This window comes from Rhopalosiphum padi, chromosome 4 (genome assembly GCF_020882245.1).
Source record: "Rhopalosiphum padi isolate XX-2018 chromosome 4, ASM2088224v1, whole genome shotgun sequence".
Lineage (NCBI taxonomy): Eukaryota > Metazoa > Arthropoda > Insecta > Hemiptera > Aphididae > Rhopalosiphum > Rhopalosiphum padi.
Genome location: NC_083600.1, coordinates 50765541 through 50792975, shown reverse-complemented (window position 1 = coordinate 50792975; position 27435 = coordinate 50765541). Strand labels below are relative to the sequence as shown.

Here is a 27435-nt window from a genome sequence, read left to right as displayed (position 1 = left end):
AAACTATTTTAAAGAATTTATCTAATTTTGTTTAGGATAATAATTGAAAACATTAACCTAAAAAAAAACGGAATTTTCTCATTTAAAAACCTAACACTAAATGATAATTTACTGTATTTTAAAGTTCAAATACAAGGCAAAATTAATCCCATCTGGCACCTACAGTGTTATTGTTGATTTCGGGTTTGTGATAAGAACATGTTAGTATGTAACCCAACACCGCTTTGTTCGTTTATGAGTGGTTTATTTCATTGTTCACAGAAACACTGGCCAGCTATTATTATTATATTAGCTTACAAAATAATCAAAATCTTAATCATGTATCAAAGCAAAAATATATTTCATTTTACATTTCGAAAAATAAAAATAAACGTGAAATACTGGTAATACAATATATTTATATTAACAATACACATTTTTAATAATGACGACTCATTTAAATACATATTAATTAAAAATCAGGTAAGTCGCTCTGCTGTACAGAAGGTGTCATGTACACTTCGTCATTGAGTAAATTACTGTAATATATATTGTGTTATATTATTTTAATTCAATAATTCAATGATAATCCATTGCATATAAAAAACGATTCAGATCGAAGATGGTCTGATAGTCAACCTATACTTCTAAGGATATTATATTATAAATGTTTATACATTTATACTACCTACTATTAGTAATTTATTTTTCTATCATTATTTCATTATATTTAACTAATTTTTAATAACAAAAAATCAGATACATTTTTTACATAATATATAAAAAAAACAACTATAGGTTACTACTTTTGAAAATAATAGTTTAATTGCTTTGGTCATGAATTTGTAACTACCATGATAAAAATGCACACATCACTACCATAGCTTATTGATATTGTTTTAAAAATATTTCCTAGTAAAGTTATTGTTAACATAATTGTATTTGTTACGAATCATTAAGTAATATTAAATATTAATAATATTATTGATTTTCTATAACTATAAACCTATAGTAGGTAATTTTTATATTAAAATTATATATTAATTAATTTTATAATATTGTTCCTATAAAATGTAATAAAAAAATATTAAAATACCATAAATACTTCTTTTGAAAATCCTCAATAGTCAGTATTTGTTGAAAAAAATTGAAATGTTGTATTTGTGCACATTATTAGTTTTAGTTAAAATTTTAAAGTGTTTTATCAGGAACGATAATATCTGATCAAAATATTATTATAATTATCCGTTCTTTTGAAATTGTTTAAACAATGGTTCGATTCTGTTATTTACATAATTCACACTACGCATAATAAATTGCTATGAGAATTCAATACATCCACAAAATATATACTAATTTGTTACCTGAATTTGTTGAATTATTTCATTCAAACAGTGTTTTAATTTAATGCGTAACGCTATGGTATTAGTGTTTGAGAGTATTTTATGTTCCGTGAAAAGCTTATTCTGGATAATATTCCGTCCATATAATTTAATTTTTTATTTATATAAAAACATCTCATTATTGAGTAAGTATATGATTGAATTGCAATAAGGTAATATGATACACGTGAGCTTTAATTTCACATTACCATAATGAAAATTTAAAATTCAAACAGAAAATTATCATTGGCCGAGTTTTTATCGTCACATTTCCAAATCATATTAGATTAAAATTAAACGTGTACAACAAAATCTGTTCATTTAATTAGGTATAGTTCTCTGTAACACCGTTGCACGATATTTATTTTTATACTTTTCCAAAATCTGCCCTCTTTTATTACAATAAAATTAGTACCCAATTTATTTAATCACAAAAAAAGTTTAATTTATGAAAGTATATTGAAAAATACGTCCAATAACCCCGTTTAACGATTATAGATATATTCAACAAATGAGGAACATTGAAACAGTATATCCTTATTATATTATTATAATCCTAATAACTAAAAATCGAAGTGTCTTTAATAGTTTAATTGCTTAGCTACATATTCTTGGTTTTGTTACATTTTATATACTGCCATCATATTATTGTATATTGTAGTGAAAATTCGTGTTTCTAGTTTAAATCATATTATTCACATAAACACGTTTGGGTTTATCACTGGAAGCACTGTTTCCAGTTTTCTCATATTATATCATTGTTATTTTTTGTATATTTTATTAATCATTTTTATCTTACATTTTGCTTATTGTATTTTAATGCATATTGATTGTCACTATTATATTTTAGTAAAAAAAAAAAAGAATTAAAATGTTATTGTATATTAGCTACATAATATAATTTTAATGATATTTTTATATTTGTTATGAATTCAAATTTATTTTAAAACAGTTTAAGCTAATTTAATCAAAATATTAAAAAATATATATATTAATTTATTAAAGTTGAAAGTATACATACAATGTTCAATTGTTATCATTAGTTATTCAATTTTTGCATTTATTTCGCTCGTATCATGTCAGACTTGACAATGTTCTTAAATTAACTTCGTATGCAACTGACAGTGAGCTATAATTTTTTAAATAAATAATTATAATAATTTGATATTTATTTTTATACAGCGACAAGGCAACAAAATATTTTGGAAAGTTTTTACACGTCAAAAACATTAGTAATTAGTAACATTAGTACGAACATTTTTTAACAATATGTATATGATTATGTATCCATGCATCAAAATAGGAAGACAAGTAAATTGTACGCCGAAGTACATATTTATCACTACCATAAAACTTGGTGAATAGAATTATCATATATGTAATTAGAAACAATTTAAAAAAAGTTAAAATTTTAATTAGTTTACAGTATTATCATATAAATTAATGTCATCAATATGAAACATTTACTAAAGTTATCATGCAATAGTACAACATTTTATTATATTGAAATATTTTATTTTTTCCCTGCCTACAGTATATAAACGAAAATAGTTACAAACATGTAACACGCTATTTGTTACTAATAAAAAAATTAATTTCACAATGGCATTATAGCATGGTGAAATTTCATGCTCTAGCGCCTATATTGTTTATTTTGTGTAAAAATATTTCCATTGACTTTTATGTACACAAAGGGAGCAATTTATTTCTTATAGGTGGGAAGCTCCCTTTATTCCTGTGTCAAACCGCACCAGAACCGGATAGATTCAGGATGCAAGCACATTTATTTCACCCATTTTCCTACTGTAAGCCGGAGTTTCGTTGGCCCGTAAAAGCAGATCCGTTACCGGTCAAAAATATACACACGCTTTGTTTTACCCACATATTTTCCATCTCACAGCCTCAGGGGTATAATATTATACAGACTATATGTATGTATCTAATAGTGTATATCTATGGGTTCTTGTTTTTATTATTACTCGAAATCGTTATCTCTCCTCCCCTCGGATTCATCTCGTAGTCGAATGTGGTAAAAGTTCTTTCCGGTCAGGAGAAGTTGAGGAAAAACCGCCAATTAAAAATGCATCAATTCTTCTGCACATAAAACATACGTTCTCCTAAACATCCGGTTCTCGTTAATTTTAAAATGAAATGGAGTAACAAAAAATGAAATCTAAACGGGAAAATATTAGTGCTTCAATTTTCAATATATATGTAACAACTACTACAAACTAATTTCAATTCGATATAATATTATAGAAATAATACAGGTATTAATAGATCTCAATAACATTTAATTAATTATTATTGTTATTAATAAAATTATATTGAATGCATTATTTATAGTATCATTAAATAATATTATTTTATTAACACCAAAAGAGAAAATATATGCCTCAAAAATACCATATGTTTATACTTCAACTGAAAGTAAATAAAATAACAAAATAACTTATAATATTTTGATATATTTTCAGTTCTACTATCAGTTAAATTATAATTTGCGAATTAAAAGCTGTGATTAATCTATACGATAAGGCTTGTGTAATTAAATTTGAACGAATTTATCTTTCGAAACTAATAATATATGAGATAACATTTATCCAAGCTAAGTATCAAAAATTATACTATAATACGTATTATAGAAATCAATTAATTATTTGTTTACAATTATTAACACATCGTGAAATTTAAAAATATGTAAACATTTACGTCCGAAATAATTATAAACTAGAGTGCTTCAGTGATCATTTAAAACCACACTTGGTGACATTTCTTTAACATTGTTCAATAGTAGTCACCTTCTATAGCTTTTCTTTTGAATTGGAAAAACTAATTAAATAATTTAAAAATAAACTCTTTAGAAGTACTAATTAAATTAGAACTTCAATCGATAGATGAAGCTGATTAAAACTTCTAAAACAGTGTAGCACATTTTATTTTTTAAAGCGACGACTTATCATTGTTTTAAAATGTTATATCACATACTCTGAGGTATAATGTATAAATGAAAAGATAGGAGTGGTTGATGTCCGGTCTGATTTTTCCAGTGTTTTGTAGTTATTATACTTCACACTTGTCTGGAAACAGTAAAACAATTATTCTGAACATTATCTCTATAAAGTATATAATATTAAATGTTTAAATAAAATATACAACCTTTTTTAGTATGCAAATTTTGGAAAATTCCTTGTTTCCTTCGACCAGAAAATACGACAATATACAAAATTAAAATAATGTATTATTGCACCGTTATTAATTAATCACTCCTATTATAACATTAAAATATCTATGATAAATGATAAATGATATCCAACCTTTATTTTTAATCAAAAATTAAAAAAAATATTGCCCAATAATAAGTATAATATAATGCATAGAATAAATATTTCAAAAAGTAATTCATCTATATATGAAAATAAAGAAAATGTTTTGAATACAAACTACAATATACTTATAGTATTGTTCAATAAATAAAGGTTTGACGAAAAATAAAAATAAATGATTTGAATAATTTTAGTAATATATCAATAGTAGCAATAAATTACAACAATCTTGGTTTGCTTCAACGAATTGCTTAATAGTGCCTTTGAGATTTGTTCAAACTTATGATATATTTCATGATATTTGATGTACAATAAAAACAATACATTTTTTATATTTCTAAAATTTTGTTTTTAAATTATATATTGTCAACTTTCTATGCATATTTTGTATTCAGATCACATTTTTATCATGTAATAATTGTTTTTGATCATTTATTTATTTATTTTTAAACCCTTTACAAACTTATCACCTTATTTAGGTATACGAGTACAATAAATACACATTATTGATCATTTTGGTAATTCATGATTCTCTGAAAAAAATAGTACTTATAAATCAATAAAAACTTATAGATGGATTAAAACATTTATACTAATTTATTTTAAAAACTTAAATATACTTAGTATATTTTAATAGTTGTATATAATAATGATGCCTTTGCATGTAATTATTTTCCGTTTATCTATTACATTTATGTTAAAATGGAAACGTTTTTCCTACTTCTATCCTACTTCTATCTGTATGCTTGAAAAATATATTATAAGTATAATATGCATAGATTTTTAAAACAACATTTTCTTTTGATAGTTGTTTTTTATACTACTACAAAACTTTTGTTTGGAAAATTTTCCCCTTACATCCTTACCTTTAAAATATTTTCTTGTCCCTACGTTACCTATTTTGCCATTACAAAGGTTCTTAAAGTTTTTCTGAACAGACTGCTGTTTGCTAGAAACTTCAGTCAATATATGACAAGCGCTGTTGACCAAATTCTGCATTATTTATGTAGAGGTTTTTATAGAAACTGCTCAAATAATAACAATAGGCACATATATCAATTAATGAACAAATTGAAACCGTCAAAAATGTCTTTTGTTTTAGTTGATATGAAATTTAAAATAGAAAATAAATCATTTTTTTTTAATTGAGTAACATAATATTAAATATTTTTTTATATACATTTATTTTTAGCACGTGTTCCAAGTACATTTTTCAATCAAAAAATGTATATTACGTCAATTACAATTAAATAACGTTAAACAATAATAAGAGTAGGAAAGTAAAGTAGTTTTTAATTTAAATCAAATCACTGTATAAATAACTTAAGTATACCTGATGATATTTTAATATTTTTTTTTTACTCTAAAACAAAACAATACACGTTTGAATAAGAAGTCTATCGATCGGTAAAAAAATTAATTTCGTTTGTTCGACATGTCTATAATTTAATATTTTCTGTGCTTAAACGTTAGAAAAAAAACAAATTACAATTGTCCATGCATGATATGTCACATATAAATATATAATACGAACAAATCGATATCATCGCTTCTATGTGTATACGTATTTATTGCGCTTATAAAATGAAAGGTTGTATACTGTAGGCCATAAAACTTACTAAATCGGTAGTGTTTTGTTCTTATTATTATTTTACACACTTTTTATGTACAATTTTTTTGAAAATTATGTTGCTATTTTCTATGCTCATATTTCCACCTACCAATATTTATATACAAAAAATAACACTACTTTAATGGTATATCGTAAAAGTCAAAACGTAGTTTTAAAAGCTCGTAACCCGGAAAGTCTCCCAGTCCCCATCATGTACACGCATTTAATACTATCACTAAATATCGGTGGGTATAACCTGTAAAACTGCACTCTGAATACACTACTTAAGTTTGATAAATCTGATAAATCTATGGTTAAAAGCTTTCCAATTTTCACCCGACCTACAGCGTATACTCAGAAGTATATTATTTCAATGTATTTATTTCATAGAACTTTATTGTTTCGGAAATAGAATATTTTATAGAATTTACAATATATACAAAGTACACAATTTTTGATCGGCAATAAACTTATGGTTATTTAGAAACTTTATACTTCACCAAAAACATGAACATAATACAGCAACATTTATAGAGTATTATTTAAAAATAGAAAACCAACAGACTTTATGTTTTCTATGATTTAAAAATTAACATTTTTTATTATGTTTAATTAATAAAAAAAAAAATACAAATTCAGTACATATAGTCGTAGATATAAATAAACTAGATGGATTCTTTATTATAATACATGACGTATACTATAACTGTGTAATAGTTTAGAGTAATAAAAATAAACTCCATGGCTTAACTAAAATTTAGTTACATCATATATTAAGGTTAATTATGTAAAAATAATTAATAATCGTAACGATATCAGAAATTCTATTACATATATTATATTATAAATATTAATAAATAATGCCAATTTTCCTATGATTGAATTATTATTAAGTGATTATTGTTGTTAATATCTGTTTAATGCTTAATGTATTAATGTATTTATCATTTTATCTTTTATGTTTCTTCATTATGATGTCTTTATGTTCCTTGGTACGATAATTTAATTCATAGTTATTCGAAATACTTACATTAAAAATAAAAAATAACAGGTAAATGCTATGGTTCATTTTTAATTTCGATTTTTGAATGTAAAACTTTAATAGTAAATAAAACTTAATAGTTAATATTTATATTTTACATAACATATTAATATTGAACTGTAGGTAAGTGGGTACTCAGAATAAATAATTTATTCCTTATTTCCCTCTATGTGCGTATTATATGTATTAATATAAGATAATAGCTAAGTTTATTCTCTTTAATATGTAAATATCCACCAAAAGTGACTTTAAACACATAATTTATATCCAGCATTAGAATAATTATACTTTAGAAGTAATTTTATTATTTTTTTTTTTTTAAATCGAATTTTTGAAAAAAATAAAAATAAAAATGTATATAAATATAAATATATATTATTATCAATATCGCTCAAAATATATACACATTTGTAAAATGTATAAGCTAATTATATGTTGTAGTTTAATTTTTCATTTTAAAATAATTATAAAAGCATTTTATTAGTAATTATTACAATGCTAGAGAAGTTCAAATTAAACTCAAACAATGGAGATTGAACATTAAATAGCAGGGTTACACAGAACAGCATATTAACTAGTACACCCACAATTTAACGATCGATTATAAATTATAATTAATAAACAAAAGAATTCCTTGTTTTGTTGTTAAATAAACGTTCGTAGTACATTTGTAACGTCACAAAAAAACATTTTAACATAAATTATCTCAAAAATCTAAAAACAATTAATTTTTATAACAATCCGAGTTACAACAAGGAGTAATTATATACCAAATATTTCGAAATTTCAAGTACATGGAATATTTCTCAAAATAAAAATAAATGTAGGAAAATAAAATAACAATATCATATCATTTTTAAAAATATACCAATATTAATTGATACTTGATTGATTGATATATTTACGATTTTGGCAGTAACCGACATCCAAAAAAGATGCTCAACATAAAAATTATTTCTTAATTTCTCATAATAACTTTTAGGAGAGACGTATTTAAGGAAACAACTGTGGACTGTTGACAGGTAACTAATTTTGAGGGGCTGGTTAATTTTTTTTTTTTAGGTTCCATGTTTTAATCCTTTAGAAACTGCATTCATTTATTTTCTACATTTAATATTAAATTTTTAAATTTTGTAATTTTTTATTGTAATTTATAATATTATCATTATACTTAGCATAAATACTTTAACCTATTAAACATAGAAAGTGATCTAATGTTAACCATAAATTATGATAATTTAATTAGATAACTTTTTTTGAGTAAAAACTCTGAAAAATGACTAAAATATTTTTTGTTTTTGTTTTTCATGATATTATAAGTTAATTTTACTACAAAACACTGGTTACCTCTGGGACTTGGTTACCAAATTCTTAAATACAGCATAGATAACATTAAAAATACAAACAATATTTAAAACTGTATTGACGTTTGTTAACTGCAGTTCTAGCGATTAATATCTTTACAGCCTTATCAAAACTTGCAATATTATTAAAATATTTATTAATGAATTTATAATAAAAATATCATGAAAAGTAAAACTAATTTCAAGAATATTTCTGAACTCTAGTATTTATATAGATTCTAAGTTCCGTTAAAAAGTTTCTAACACAAAGAATTTGTACGCAAAACGTTTTACATTTACCGTAATGGCATAGCCAAGTTTGTGTTGTTTGAAGAAATACACCGACGAAACTCTATAAAAGAATTTAGTACGATTTTCAAAATTGTTTAAAACTATTTAAAATAAAAATATTTAATTACTGCAAAATATTATCTACATAACTTTTGAAATATTCAAATTTCAGAAAATATACCATCTATGATAAAGTATATTTGTATAGCTAAACTATATTTGATATTCAAAATCTAAATGGTCATTGTTGTTAAATATTATAAAATAAAAATGTATTTTAATTTCAAGTTTATATAACTGATATATAAAATATTTATAACAATAAAATTATTTTATAAATGTGTTTATGCATATTATATATATATAAATCGTTATTTAAATGTTATTATTAATTATTTTATAGTTTACTTTGGTATATTGTTAGATAGTTGTAACTGTACACCAATATAAACAATCGATACCATAATAACAAATACTATTTTTTATTTAAACTAAAGTTGTAGTTATTATAATATTTACATTATTTTTTTTTATTTTCGAAAATTTTACTTAAATACTAGAACTCGTATAAATACTTTTAATTTAACAAAATTATTTTGTATGTATCAAATTTCACTCCATCTCAACGCGGTTATTTGATTTATTATTTACGACAAATCATAAACATAATAATTAGTCACAGACATTAGTTCCAATTTGTTTAAAATAATTTAAAACTCACAAATATAATATTATTTGAAATGCAATCTGTCGCACTTTCATAAAAATGTGATTCATGAAGGTTTTAAAAATAAAATTTAGTTATTTTTACTGTGTATGTATTTATTTTTAACGGCTAGCACACGTTCACATAATATAATATACATTTTGATAATCGAGAATATTCCTCTATAATATAACGTATGATATTAAATTATTGTGTCGTTATCCATTTGTGACATACATCATAGGGGAATAAACATAAATTAAAATATTGTATATTCTAGACACACGGCAGCCAGTGTATGGGCACGATTGATAGGAAAAGAATGTTATCGGAAAAATCAAACTTGTTACCAAATTATAATAATTTATTTCTCGGTAGGCATAGATGAATTGATTAAAATCGTGTTTCCAAATTAAAAATGACATGCAAGTCCATATTTTAATAATAACAATAATACAATATTATTTTAATGTCCGTTACATTTTCAACGGCCATTGTCGGTTTATATATTCACATATCCGTATTACGTTTTTATGATAAATTCCAATACCAATAGGGACCGTCAAGGAATAAATTATACCCGATTTTCATTTGGTATATAATAGGGTAATTTTATTGACCGGAATCGAAATTGAATTTGCATCTAACACCTATAATATATCTCTGCCCACCACGTCTCATCCGATCCGTCCCTGTCAGCATAATAAGTACCAATACCACGTAGCGCAAAACCCGCACATATATTCGATTTATATATCCACCTCCGATGTTTCAGTGGAGAAGAAACGTTGGGAAAAATGATTATGTGAATATATAATACGGAAACGTGAGTATTATATACTATATTATAGGTACGTATATGTATGCATACCGTCGTATCACGTGTATGTGCATACGTTGTGCGCGTGTACGCGCGCCTTGAGGACTATATAATATATCGTGTGTGACGTCCGTAATACCTACATAGTTAATGACACGGTGCGTAAAAGGTTGAAATTATTGTTGAATAATTGTATTCGCTGATAAAAGAAATATACGAATTCGACCAATAAAAACCGAACAAAATAAAACACCGGGTAATGTTTATGTATCAAACTACGTATTTATATTTCCATTCTGCTTTATAAAAGCCAGATGTTATTTTTTATGTTTATGTTGTTCCAATATTCGGTTGCCACGTGCTAGGAAATCGGGTGAAGGCTATACCGTATTCCACACGATTATAACGCCGTATGATTTACAGGTCTATATAGCGGTGGTGGAATAATGTGTTACACATTATGCACAAATGGACAATTTTTAGTCTTTTACTGTACGGCGGTTTAGGGTCAAGGTTTCAGATTGATGTGTACATGTCATAACGACCTGATGACTGCGTCCCGTTTTTATCACTTTTGTTTTTCACGAGGAGTTTAAATTAGTTTTACAGAAAATTGGACTGATTAAATTATTAAAACAGCAATATTGTGGAAGATAAAACACGGTTCCGGGGGTAGTATAAATAAACGGCGTAAAGCCTGCAATTTTTGTTATATGAGTAGAAAGTTAATGTTACTTACAGCACAGTTTTGTATTTTGACTTGGTTGCGAGTTTTAATATCAGTTTCATTATCTTGAAATGATTTCTAAGTGCGTGGTTTTTTTTTTAATTTTCTTTTCTTCTTTTGGCACTAGTTAAATAAATAGCGTTCGAAATTTAATTATTGTTTCAGTTATTTGAAAAATCTGTGTCCACTATTAAACAAAATTACAAAGTTTCATTATTCTACGTTATTACAAATTTAATGGGAATAATTAAATAATATTAAGACATTTTAAACATTAAAACAAAACTTGGCATCGCATAATATACTCGTTATATTTTTTTTATTAATCAATTGCAACCATACAATACTTATAATAACTACTCAAGTAAATTAAATTCATTATTAATTGTGTTGTACAATATGTTCTACATAACAACTAATTAATTAACCCACGAATAAAATAATTGCAAAAATAAAATACAATTATAAAACATTCTAATTGATATAGGTAAATGACGACAATCTTGCTTGTGTTGAATGAATAATTTTTTATAAGTTAAATATATAAATTGTTTTGTGAACCTTCGTCATATAACAATAGTGATCATTAACTGATTTTCCCTAAGCCGATCAATTTTTATTTAGGGATTTTAACCAATGATGAATTGGTGACCCCTCAAAATAAAAAATGACATAAACTTCATTCATTAAAACTTCATTTATTCAATGTCACATTTTTATAAAACTTAATCGAATTAATTGTGTAGTAAATACATTATAACTATTTCTATATATTTGATATACATTTATACTAAACAAACAAATGATACAGTTTATTCGGCTCTGACCTGAAAACAATTCCGATACACTAGATCAAATATAATTCAGTACTTACATGATTACATCAATTGAATTTTGAAAACTATTTTTTCAATAATAATTTGTATACAAAATATATTTATAAAAAAAAAAACACCACAAGTATAACTAAAACAATTAAATAAACTGAAATAAAGAAACAGAATTTAATTTTTGTTAATATAATATTATTTTATTCTTAAACTTTACATTTTTTATATAAAATTAATTTCACCTCAAAAATAAAATATTACCCTAACTCTACCATTTAGTACTTGGAACACCTGACACTGACAATTTTACAGTTTAAAATAACGAAAATATATTCAATGTGAACTTTGCCTGTATATAATAATTATATTTAAAAACGTTTAAGTTGATAAATTCTCGTTCATAATATCGTTCAATTTACAGTGAAAATAAATGGTTGTATAGATAAACCAATAAAAACTATAAAAGCATTACTTATAAAATTATAATATTTTCCACGCTTTTCTTTTAATAAATACATTTGAACGTTAGAAAATTTTTTGTGAAGGTATTATTAGAAATATAGTCCAGTAGATACATAAAAAGCAAAATATTATGCAATTATTATTAACGATGCTTACGAATTTTTAACTATGTGTGCACAAAATGGGCGTGAAGAAATTATTATCGAATTTCATATCAAACTTAAATAACTGCCAAGTTCTTCCAAAACTCTCAATTTTAATGGTGTAGTAATATCTTCACCAAATTATTATTACATTTAACCAGCCTTTCAACAAAAGGATAATGCTTACACGCCTCTTTTTTGGTACACTAATTTGAAATTAAGTACATTTTTAGATTCATTCCTATGTTTTTTATACTATCTTTCTAATAATAATTATGATAGTGAAAATTAAAAAAAAAATAAGAATTTGGCTTCAAAACCTTTAAAACGTTTTATAAACGAGCCATTTTAAACTAAATTTGGCTTTTATTTTTTTGTAATAATTAAGTAATTAGAACGATATAATTTTTAGATAAAAAAAAATTAGTATACGCTTTTACTATATTCTTAACAATCAAGTAAATTATATAAAGTTAATTTTAAATTAAGGTATTAATTTAATTATATTTATCAAAACAATTCAAAAATAAAACATGTATTTTCATACAATATTCATAAAAATAGTGTTAGCATAGTATTCATTTTTTTTTCTTAATAATTGACCTCTTATATTTTTAACTTACCATAAAAAAAAATGGTTTTAATTCTTTAAAACGTATACACAGTTTACTAAATGTAAATAAATTATAAGCGAATTGTGATTCAATATATACATAACATAATATTATAATAATATATAACATATAAAATTATAATCTCAAAAATAAAAAAGTTTAACTTAAGTCACATCTCACTTTATTTATTTATTTTTTTGTATTAAATAAATGAAATAAATGTTTACTTATTTTAATATGATTTTAAATAATACATTTATTGGCTGAATCAGTGTTAGGAATCAGACTCAAGAATTTAATCACCTTTCTTACAACTTTGAAACATGATATTATTACCTATATAAAAAAACATTTTAAGACCTTTGGCATACTAAGACGTATACTTCAACAAACATTGTAATAATAAAAATATCGTTTTTTAAGCTTATTGTAGTTTTTTTTGAAACAAACACGTTTCATTTAATTTTAAAAGCATTGGCGCCATACAGTGTCCTATCTGTCCTTTTACAACAGACATTGGTTGAATTTTGTTGTAGGTTTTTTTTTGCGGTTTTGTTGTTTTTACTACAGAAAGTGTTATTTATTCACCATTCATCAAGCATCTTTTAATTTCCGTTTTAAAATAATCCATTGTTTTTCATTTACAGTCTTTTTCAAGGGAATTATTACATTTTAAATACGATTCGTGGACATAAAAATATTTCTTCAGACAATAAAAATAATGTTTTATAAAAACTGTAAGTTAATAAATATTAAAAAAAAATCTAAGTTCGAATATAAATTTTCAAACATAAAAAAGGTAACCTAAAATTACACAAACATTCATTATTATGTTTATTATTTATCTAATATTTTTAAAAATATTATGAAATAGTAAAAATAGTATATTTGTGTATAAATGTACAAATAAACTTCAAAATCATTTTCATTCTATTTTGTAATTGGTAGTTGGTACATTAGTATGCTAAATTCAATCGTGGAAATTTTAGACAATTGATATAAATATACTTACGTATATAAAAATTTTGGAAAATTATATTATATATTTAAATGTATTAATAGTTTGTAAATACGTTATATGTAAATTTGTCATAAATGTTTATAAATATTACCATCTGTTGAATTCATTTGAATTTCCATCCATAATAATTGTAAGCTATATAAACAAATACACAATTTAGTCTACAATTATAACAAAATAAGCATTATAAAAAAATATATAAATAAATTTAAAAAAAAAACGCAAACTAATTTTTATAAAACGCATACACAACTGGCACGACACCAATTATATCGACTAGTAAAGGATCAATAAATGAACCAAAGACCTAAACCAGGCGACCGGTCTGGGTTAATTTATTAATGGCATATAGTGGTCGTGGTGAACGCGGTAGAGGACTGGTAGTCGGGTGGTTTGTAGGATGGGCGGGGGAGGTAATGTCGCCAATGGGAGCGCCGGGTATCGTTAAAGAAAGGGTCCGAAAAATATGTTACACATTTGACACGGCAAAAAAAGCATTAGTAAAAATGTTAAGTTGAGCATGAACTGGAGTAAAATCTCGTGTATTTATAATTATCATTTTTTTTCATCCTTCTGCTCAATCGAAAAATCTAATGAAATTTATGTCTACGAACGGTTTTGAGAAGAGGAATGTGGTGATAAAAAAAATGCTTCGCTGTCAGAAAAGTGGCTATGATAGCACTGGTGGTGAATAGGCGCATACATAGATGTGGATGCACGCGGGGACATTTCTCCGACAGACAGACTGTTACTTGAACAATTGCCAACACCCTATTGCCCCCGCTAAATAATGGTGGTGGGGATTTTTTGGCTCAGGGAGCTCGCCAATCTCTTCCTGTTCGTGATGTATGTTTTTGTCGTTCACACACCCCCGGAAAGCGGTATTATTGTACAAACGCGTCTCTCTAATATGCGTATGTGTAATGTGTAGAGATGTAATATATTATACATTTTTTTTTATCGCATATCATAGTTAACGGTCGTACTCAAATGCTCGTTAAGAACAACTAGAGATAACATAATATACGATGCATAAAAAGCCAAAAATACAAAAATTATAAATTTTTCAAAACACCCGAAACATAACTCACATAATATGGAATTGTGCAGCACATTAGTTTGATGAAAAATATTCTGTGCAAAGTGTTTTCCTGTTTATATTATGTCTTTTGAAAAGGTCTCATGTAAGGACATCGTATTTGTATAATATATTGTATTTAAAGTACACAAAAAAATACATCTGTCTGTCATATGAAATATTGAAAAAATAAGATAGCCATAATAGGAAAAATTTAATAATCTATATCTAATCCATCTGTAATATGATTTAATACTTACCTATATTTATAATACATTTTGCTCGTATCATACCAATATATTATATCAAATTATCATATACATTTTTATGTTAAATTTATATCAATATATAATACAATTATTATCGCCGCGGAAAGACAGTATAAAGTAATTGAAAATTTGCTATTTAGAAATTAAATTTACTAAGAGTTACAATTTTGCTTAATTTAGATACTAGTCTAATGTGTAATAAATGTAATACTTATGTAATATGTATATTCCATTATACTTGTATTAAATTTATAAGTTAGTATACGTATTATATGTGCCACAAATACAATAAAATCAAAAATTATAAAAACAAAAGAACAAACAATAACATTGTTTAATTTTTTGCTTTTATAGACATATAAATTACTAGATGATATTATGTATGATTTTTTTATGAGTTTTAACAACAACTTAATTTGTTATTGTTATTTTAGTTCTTTTATTCTATAAAGTTATATGAACAATAATATAAGTATATTATTGGCTAGTTATATTTATATTTATAATTTTTATAATTTTATGCGTATACATGTATGACAAAAAAAATTGAAAAAATCAATTTTATTCAAAATATATTAAATTCTTTCCCGATACCACGAAAGTAATACGATAATTAATAGATTACATGAAATGTATAGATTGCATATAATCAAATATCAAACTAGCAACTTCAATCATTTTATTTTTAAAAACATATGAGAAAATGAATATGACAGTCTTCAAATTATAATATTATATAGTTTGTAAGATTTAATTTTAACTACATTTATCGTTATAGGTCATATCTTTAAAAGGTATACTTATATTATAGCATATTATATAAAGTTATAATATTATTAAAAATATAAATTAAATGCTTTATTCAATAAAATTACATAATTTATCTTAAATAAAATGTTAAAACCTATTGTTTCTTAATACAATTCAAATCAAATAAATAAATTACTATTCTATTTTATAAAATCATTTTTTCATTATTCCAAAAGCATTACATACTTACAAATGCATCCAACCTTGAACATAGGTACCTATACACAACCCACGATTAACAGTAAAAAAAATAATTGTTATTTTTAACACACATACACCCTATATTAAAATAAAAGATGCTATACTCGTAATCTAAAAAAAAAAAATGTAACAGCTCAAGGTAATTTTAATGCAAAAAAAAATATAGTCATGACCTACTCAAGTTTACCTACATAGTATACCAGGTAGTCCGTTTCTTTTTTTTTAATTTAGCTAAAATGAATTTTTCAGGTGACATTGATTTCTTTTATATTTGCTATATAATCTAATTTTTAAACTTAACCTAATTTATATACACAATAAAATAAACAATATAATAATAATATAGGGGCTTCTTGTATGTATTTTATGTATGACTATATGAGCTGTGCAATCGCCAATAATGAGTTGGATTAGTGTGTGGTAAAAAACACCTGATAAAATCGTTTAATTCGCTATTGAAATGACTATTTTTTTTATACATATACAAATATTATATAGGTTCATGCGCGCAAGTATATTTCATACGAATAACTAAAAATCTCATGTAGTTCGTGTATAATAGAGGTCGAGTGTGTGTAATGTTTCGAGTCTGTTCCATTTTTCTATGCGCATATTATAATAGGGCTTATGTTTTTATTTTTGCCGACTGAGATTACGCCTATATTCACTGTATACCTCCCGGAGTCGTTTAAATGGGTTTATGTGTGGGGTGAAAATAAATGCACTGCACGACTATATAATATGACAGTCATTAAACGAAAGAAAACACGAAGCGTGGAGGAAAAAAGATTATTCGGTCAGAGACCCGGGTTAGTTTTATTGCACACCGATCTCACCTAATCCAAGAAGAAATCTGAAAATAAAAATGGTCGAGGAAGAAGCGCGTACCTACTAGCATATAATAATATATAGGACGTGCAGGTATGGACGGACCTGCAGATTCACGCATAAAACCTTGGCTTTAGCACTTCGGATGATGTTTTATGAACACCGAGGACTGAATTCCCTCTCACCGATGTCGGCGGTATATATTTCGCACCGGTAATAACGTATACCTATATAAATGGCACTTTTTTTATATATAAACATATTCACGGTAACATTGCTGCGCTTTTGGAGTTCGAAAACCTACGTAACGATCGCGACAAACGTCCCTCGATCGCTCAACTATATATAGTGATATAGTATATACTATGTTCCGTCCGAAGTCAATCCCCCGGTGTGTGTTGGCCGATTATTTGTTTTCACGTAGGTAGTATATACACGTGTAATAACCGGCAGGTTATTTTTTTCATTTATAATAAAAAATACTAACACCCAAATTAACATATTCACATGGAAACAACATATTCGTATGAATCGTATAATATAAAGCCTCGATATGCTGTTATTAAAAACCATCGAACAATTTTAATCTACCATAATATTATATAATAGATATAATATTATAAATATATAATATTTTTTCTCTTTAAATTTTGCTTTAATATTTCAATTCATTGTTGTTGTTTAAAAAGTGCTATAAAATAAAGACTCATAAATTATTTCAAATATTTTGTATACATTTTATCATGACACAATTGTATTTTGTATAAAATAAGTTTAATAAGTACATTGTACAATGTAATAAATTGAGTAGCTGATAGCATAGTGAATACTCAACAAAAATTCTATATAACGATGGTATTATAATTATTATTTGTACGTTTTAATATATAAACATATACATAAGTTATAATTTCCTTACTCGTAATAATTGAGAACTCTGAAATAACTTTGTTTGAATTTATCGACCGTACTATTAAGATTAGATAATCATTTCAATAACTTATAAATTTAAGAAAAATTATAAGTTTTCAACAAAATTTAACACTATAACATTTAATCAGTTGGTTAAAACATAAAATACCCATCCACTTATTATAAAATAAACTTTGGACATTTTAAATAGTAAATTAAAAATAAGGAAATGTATTTTAATCTTATAGTTGATGAAAGATGGTCTAGTTCAGGAAAATTAAACAGTTCTGAGAACAATATCAGGACGGAAAGTATGGGGAGAAATACTATAATATTACCACTAACGTTAATCATAATGAAAACAATTTTGAAAATGACTGATGAAGGTTAAACCACTGAAATTGTAATGGTGAGTTTTACAAAAGATAGTATATAAGCTAAACCATTAGTTCAAATAACTTTTGTAAACTCAAAATAAGTATTTCATTTGGATATACAGATTGTCTGTAATTATTAAAAAAAAAAAAATTCTCATTGACTGTTATAATTAATTTTTGTAGCCATAGAATTTAATTAACAAGCAACTTTAGACCACACACTGTTTATGTTTAAGACTATTCATGAAACTCAAAGGTCAAAAGAATATTTATGAAAGAGATACTTAAGGACTTAGACTGTTACAAATTTACAGTGTTCAAGTACGTTGTTTTAGGTAGTTACATTATTTAAAAATTAAAATAAGTAAGCAAAAGTCATGTTTTCATAACAATGAAGTAGTTATGAAGCTTAAACTAAATATTTTTTAAGAAATAAAGACTACATAATATAATAAACTATACTACTTTATTCAATCATACTATTATGTGATTAGCGTAAATAGTTCGAAAAACAACTAAAAATTGTGTGCTTTTTCATATCGTTTAACTATTAAAAACTGTTCTTTTTAAAACTTTATGAAGCATATTGTTGTGTTATAGACACAAGTTGACAGTATACAATATCAATTTTCTCTAAAGGTCCATGTACCATTCTAAACTTTCAGTTAACTCAATAACGTTTGACCGTCTATATCTTTTTCCTGTCTTTTTCGATTTGGACAATTTCAACATTCCCGTTCACCGATAAGTTATATTGGTTGAAAACTTAGATAATGGATCTACTTAGAAACATCATAGTCTTCTTGGAAAATAATTTTCATTTGTGTGTTTGAGAAATAAAAAATTCTTGGGATCCATCCAAAATAAGTACACAAAAAACAAATCGATTCTGTCATGGTCACACAAGTATCTTCTGTATAATATTTTATATATATATATACATACACATAATACACATATATAAATCTATATATATATATATATATATATGTACATTATACATGTATACATAATACATATATTCGTGAGTGTATAATATATATTATATATATTTCCTCTCGTCCTTCCTTCTCTTCCTCTTCACCCGGTAACTTCGACCTCCGGTAGAGAAATGATGGATGACAAAGTTGTCTTTGTTCCCCTCCACTCGAAAAACCCACTGCCATTTCCAGAGCAACGACGATGATACACGCGAATTAATACGTCCGCTGACGATCATAACTCATTGTTTGACCGAGATGACAAGACCGAGATATATGAAAAAACATGCATCCCAGATATGGCAACAAATTATACGATGGATCATATACATTGAGAACTGACAACATGTATGATCTATGTAAACATCAAACATCAGTGTTAGAAAACAACTTTTTCAATTAAAAACAATTTTTGGATGGCATAAATATAATCGTGACATCTAGTTTTAAATAAATCAATATTTTGTATTTAATTATCCAGAGTATAGGATATAGTTTTAGCAATATAGGTAGCTAAAAATAAAAAAAATAATGAAAACACAACATAAAATATATTTATATAAAAACTATTATATACTCATAACTATTTTATATTTTATTACACAGATGTACAAATATGATTCAATGTGATTTTTTTAAACCCATTAAAGTGTAAAATATTAAATACAATAATTAAATAAATTATTGTAAACTTAAATCAATTCTTAGTCAACGTGTATTTATTTTTGTATATTGTATAAAATATTTCAATTTCATATTATTTTCAATGAATATATGATATAAAACTGATGGGTTATACTTTATAGATGGTCAGGTCAATATTTTGAATAACTCAGTCACTCCGGGTATAGCATAAAAGTATACAACGTATTTAGAGTATGAAAAATAGATATGAAAATCGCACTATTTTGGTAATCGCTACAGTGAAATGTATAGTAAATACGTACTAGAAAATGTAGAAATGTTCATACACGTGCAACTCACATCAGCCAAATGTGATTTATGAAAATACATATTTGACAAAAACTTATTTCCGACGTGCTTTCTGTTGCAGACGTCATTCTATTCTACTTCACTGAAAACGCTCATATCCGTATCCACTATCATTCTGCTGGGATTGATCATGGCCTACCACGCGCTCGAAGTACAGGTAAGCTTAGAACCCCTTGTATATTATGTGCTATAAAAAATTGTACAAGCGACCTTCAAAGTTTCAACTGTATCAACAAAAGAAAAAATAATATACGTCACTCTAACTAACATTCAAAATACAATATCGAGTAACCGGAAACATTGAAAAGAAATCTTTTCAAAAACTTTACTTGAAAACTTACTTTACACAATGTAACCACTGATGTCAGGTGTAAATGTTATTTCAGTAGTTTCATTTGCTCCAGGAACTCGATCGGAGGTTTCTCTCTAGCTTAGGATGTTCCATTATTATTCATTTCAAAAAGAATACAATCAACAAAAGAAAAGTTTCCACTAACTTTAAGTCATGTAGGTATCATAAAATAATAACTATTATATGGTTCACTCAAAATTATTACATAACTTAAACATATTTTTTTATTATTATTATTCACATTTATACTTGTAAAAACTTGTAGTAATAAATTTCATTTAAATCAGCATTCAATAAAAAAAAATAAGTTATATTTTTCTTACATTTAACTCATACACAAATAACTTAATTTATTATCTTCATAGTTAAAAATGTCAATAAAACTAGATAAATAACTTATAGTATATATACTGCAATAATATTTTAAGTTTCAGCCTCGATTTAAAAATTATTTATTAAATAATAAGTATTAATAATTTATAATAAATATTTATTCAAAACTGTACATATTTTTTAAAATTATATTACCTACTTAAGTGTGAAATAAAATGATTTATAATCAATTTTGAAAATATTTTATGATTAAAATGTTATATGACTCAACTAACATATTATAATTATTAATTTTAAATTAATTTATATAGTAAATATCTTAAACTGAACTGCAAAAACTATATATGGACAAAAATTGTGGAAATTAATTTAATGCTGAATGCTTAAATACTGCATATATAAAAATTAAAAATAATATATTCAAATTTATGATATGATAATGGACTGTCAGTTTTACATTCATTATTTTAAAACCAATAACATTTTTGTATCGCTCAAAATCTAAAATATTTCGATTAATACTATCTAAATTATTTCGTCTTCTTAATTAAAATTATTATAACATATTATTACTGTTACATATGACCTTTTTCTAAAATAAAATGAATTACAGAAGGATTGTATTCTGTGTTAATTTCATTTGGCTTTATTTTCAGTATCGAGTTACCCTTGGATACATGTAAATTATTGGACGGTATTAGTTTAAAGTACGAAAAATAACAAATCTTCTTGTTGGTAAACAAGAAGCAAAGAAATATCGGCGGACCCTGAAAATGCATTTGAGACATTTCTCCTAAAACATAAAAACCACATTATCTGATAAGTCACTTTTACTTAACAAAGCTATTTTTGGTTGACACGGTGAGTGATTTGGTTATTAGTCACAAGGGTCGTATTTAACAGTCATCTCTCGTTTCTAGTTGCCATTTTTAAAATATCAAACTTAGCGACATTCATATTATTGTCTTATGTGTTATTATTTTAATATTATTATAGTTTGGGTTATCATACCTAAACCCCGGTGCACACTGAAATTTTAAATAACCATCATATAAAAAAAAATATTTTAAATTATAGCTATTCAAAAGTAACCATTACTGAAAGTTTGTGCTGTTAGACGGATAAAAACAAACCATTGATCATCTACAATTCCGAGTATATTTTTTTCCTTACATTTATTTTTATTTATTTAATTTAATATAATTTTGTAACTATTATATGAACGAATGAAAGAATTTCAAATACGTAATAGTATCTATACACAACTCAGTGTAAAGGGAGACAGTTCGTTCGTAAAGTAAAATTATGTAGAACATATTCAAAATAACCCACAGGCCGACTCTTCTTGTTTCGTATTTTTTTATTACTTTATCATCTTGTTATAAATTATAATGGTCCCAAAAATATATATCCATATTATACATCGTATGATAGTTTATAATGTTAGTTCACGTATAATAATATTCGTAATTTATACACATGGATCTGTAAAGAAGCAAAATACATTTTACAAGACTACATCACACTTAGAGCTTTGTGCAATATTTCAAAACAATAATTATAGTTGTATGCAATTAAGTAATCTAAAACATCAAGTATTTTTTAATTTAAATTATAAATTATATGTATTATTTATGAGTAGTTAATTCACATATAAAAGGTTTAACAAATAATCAGTTATACGCTTTTTTATATATCTAATAGAATAATAGAATTTTAAAAATATTATTTTATTTTATTGCGTATAACATAAAAAGAACTGTACTAAAATTGAATTACGTTAATATCTACGTATATAATATAAAAAATGGACATTACCAAGTTCAGATCTGCGATATAATGGATTTCCAAGAAGAGTCGATTTTTTTATTTCTTGAAAATCCTTTTATTATCTATTTCAACTTTAATTGCTCAAGATACATGTAAGATCTTTATGATCTTATGAAACTATACCAGCAATAAATAAATAATATAATCTATATGATAATTTATTTTTTTCGTTTGACTTGAATTTCCTATAGTGGACATAAAAAAACAATTTCTAAATTATATAGTATATTTTTTATGGTATTTAGAGGTAATTCTTTTTTTGTACAATAATTAATATTACTGGAATAATTTTATTAGATTTTACTAATTTAATGAATAAACTAAATAATTTTTTAGACAAGTTAGGTTTCAGTTCTTTTTATGCTTTATACGTAAATGTAATAAAAATATAACACTATTATTATTAGCAATAAATATTAATTTGAGTACAACACTGTACATAGAAAAGGTCAACAAAAGTACAGGAATAAATAAAATTTGGTGGAGTCGATATTTTTTTTTACAAACTTTATGGTTTAATGATGGGGTGATATGGAAATTAAAACGATGGTAGGTACTATAGTTTTCAGAAAGAACGCACTGAGGAATTTACTTTGGGTCCGGACATTCCTTTGCAGCAATTATTGATGGTGAACCTGACCAAACCGGAAGACGTAGAAATATAATATATACGTATAATTGGAATAGTTCTAATCGCCGTTTCCAGTAATAAAAATATAGTCCCTATGGAAATTATCCGGTAGTAAAACCTGTGAATATTAGCGGGAGTCTTCAGTTAATGCAGCAACAAGTACCCACCCCCTCCTCCTGAAATTGCACGCAAATTTTACTAAGCAAATATTACAGCTTTAACTCATTTATACACACGCAATACACACACACACACACAAACAGTTGTGTATTAAGCCATTTTATTTCCACCCTAAGTTGTTTAGCATAATATACAATAATGCGTGCCAACACTGTATATTCAAAATACAAATTTAAATTAGTGCTCGTGACGATTGCTATTGAACATGATACCTTAAACGATACTAATGATGGAGAGGAATAGTTGGAAATATTCTAAATGAAATGTCCAAAACAACAACAAAGAATATTTTGACCCTTGTATCAAGTCCTATTTGAAACTTTTTTACATGCAACTATTGTTAAGTTCTCGTGGGAAGAGGGCGTGGGGACTACAATATTAATTGTGCAGTAAAGTATTTCTATTCCTGAAATATATTTGACGAAGAAAATTACACACATTGATCATAATTTCATCAAAATCGGTTGAGTAGTTTCGAAATGCATCGAGAACATCATACCTGTCATATACCCGTCGATAAACTTCTCGTAACAATATTCATATCTACACGCCGATTGACGGACAAAAAGGTCAGGTTGCAGGTAGCTGGATACTCGCCAGCCACCCAATTATGTATATAGATATACAATTTATTGTTGTTGTTTTTTTACATCTAGATTCCGTACTTTTCTGGTGAATTTTCCTAAAATTGTATTACATAAGAACCTTCTCCTGACAATTACGAACACAAAAAAAAAAAGAATTAGCGAAATCGGTCCAGCCGTTCACGCGTGATGCGATGACCAAGGGAAACAGGGGTCCATTTTTATATAATATAGAGAAAAATTTAATACGGCAGAGTATGACTTTATATTAAAATATAATTATTTAGACGGATTTGAAAAGAGCTGAAAGAGTATTTTTTATTTTGATATATTATTTAATGTGTAACTTATGTAATTTAAGATATAATAAACGTTTCACTTGCAGAAATATTATTTACTTTAAAGTTGAATTGGTAAACCAATTAAAATATTATATTACTATTATATAATTTCTAACTTAAATTATTATTCTTTATTTATTACAAAAATATTTTGGAAAATAAATGTATATTAGGCACTAATGAGCAAGCTTATGGTGAGAGGAGGTATACAAACCTAATTTAATAATAATAAGCATATTTCCTAAATAATTAATAACGCAAAATATTATATTGCATTCTTTAATATTTAAGTACATAACAAAATGTAAAAATATAAATCAATCATATTGTTTATTGTATTTAATTCCACATTTTTCTAAACACAAACCTCTCAACTATGAATATTGTACTGTAATAAAAATATTATAATATGTACAAGAAAATTACTAATTAACGTAATTACTGTCCAACTACTCAATAATTACTATGTTAAATAGTTTTATCATGGTAAATAAATTATATTACTAGATCTTGGATATTTTTACTTAGTCTTAATTAATTATTCAACTAACAAAAAAAAAATGTATTATTAAATTTAATATTTTTTATAGAACAATATAAAACAAATAAATCGATTTTACGAAATTGTTTAAAACCTAAATACTGACTAAAAGTATTAATTACATACCTAATATTGTACGTAAGTAACATATTTTTAATTTTAATTTTTTTTTGTTGATCAATTACGTATATTAGTAGATATTATTCGCATAATAATCTCTTCAACTTTAATGTTGATGAACAATTTCCAAGAAATATATAGGTATTTATATATCTGTTTATTGATTTAAAACTGACGTTCACTGGTTTTTATACCATTTACTCATTTTTACGCAAACTTTAAAAGTTGATTTTATATTATATTTTATTCCAAGTATCTCAATAGGTTAGCTTTATACCGAATTCAATAGTGGTTTTATGTTTTATTTTTGTAAACCTCCTAAAAAGTTCTATAAGTTGATATATCGGAGAAATAGCCCTCCAATGTTGCTCTTTTATTGAAGTAACGTAAGGCGTGACGTGACTTGAGAGTAAAATGCTGTCGAATATAAACCATCAGAAAAAAACCAAAAAATAAAAGAAAAAATTTTAGGTAACGCCTGAAGATTACTTTTTTATTAATTAAGAGCAAACATTTTTATTTTATTAAAACGTAAGTACATAAACAATTGTAAAAACGCATGTTGTTTTAATTATGTGTAGACGTAATTGTAACAAAAAATAATATAAATTTATACGTAACACAATAAAATAATAAATCATACTTAAAATGTTTCTCGTAAAGTATAATAGTAAATTTCAAAAATACTTCATATGTTTGTAATAATATGCGTTTTATTTAAAAAAAAAAATCAAACGCACAATTTAACCATAAACTTTTAAATTTACCTATAAATAAATGTTATGATAAGTTATAAAAAAAAACTCCAAATTAACTTGTTCACTGATTTTCACTGTTATCCAGTGTCCGAATAAATATATTTTAAGCCAGTTTGACAGTAATTAAATGTCATATTGTTTGATCGGAAACAATAACATAATATATCACTATAATACTCGTTAAAATATCGCAGTCATAGTTGTTTTTTTTTTTTGCTAAAGACACTAATACATAATCACTTCTTAAAATATCTCATTTCTTGATGAGCAAAAAAAAAAATATTCTACCATTCGTTTTTCAGTTAATCTCTATTCTTTTTAAGATCTCAAGCAAACTTCCAGATGTCGGTTTCACGTCAGAATCAAGTGTTCTTGAAAAACGTACTTAGTGCGAATGTTTGCATTTAAAGAAAAATATAATGATTATCTGAATTTCAGAGCTAGAGATAAAAATAAATCCAAGTAGTCGTTATCGCGTTTAATGGTGTATTTTGATAAAATAATACCTATATTTAGTACGAATCTTACTTGGCAATTGATCATTTGTTGTTTATAGTATTTTTGAGAAGAAAAAACTCGATCTAGAATACTAGACTTATCAAGTGACAGCTATTCCATCAGGAATAATATTATTGTAGCTAAAAATGAAAAAAAGAAATAACGTTCTATACATCACGGATAACTGCAGTGTGAATTATACGACCTGTGAAATTCGCCGTTTCCATCATGATTAAGATTCCGTGTACATATCTATTCGATACGTTCATACGATTACGCATTATTTCTGACCTTTTTAGGTACGCCGCATCGGTAAATGCGTATTTTGCGAAGAAAAAGTCGATGCAGTGACGACGATTTTACTAAAAATCTATCTATCTATTTTTGACGAATCGTGTACAATAAGATATTCTTTGAGCGCGTGTGTTTATTTTTTCTTTCCGAATGATACTAAATTGTATGGGATGGAACAAACATATATTTTCACGGGTTACCACACTTGCAATAACGCAAGTGGACTT

At 25.3% G+C, this 27435-nt stretch overlaps 1 protein-coding gene across 6 annotated transcripts in view; it reads left to right on the top strand.

The window, feature by feature from the left end:
• LOC132929105 (small conductance calcium-activated potassium channel protein) overlaps window positions 1-27435 on the top strand; it is a 244790-nt gene that overhangs the window by 189952 nt on the left and 27403 nt on the right. For all 6 annotated transcript variants that reach the window (XM_060994211.1, XM_060994207.1, XM_060994208.1 and 3 more), the window contains one exon: window positions 20808-20903. In XM_060994211.1, coding sequence (XP_060850194.1) covers window positions 20808-20903 — 96 coding nt within the window. The remainder of the gene's footprint in view (window positions 1-20807; window positions 20904-27435) is intronic.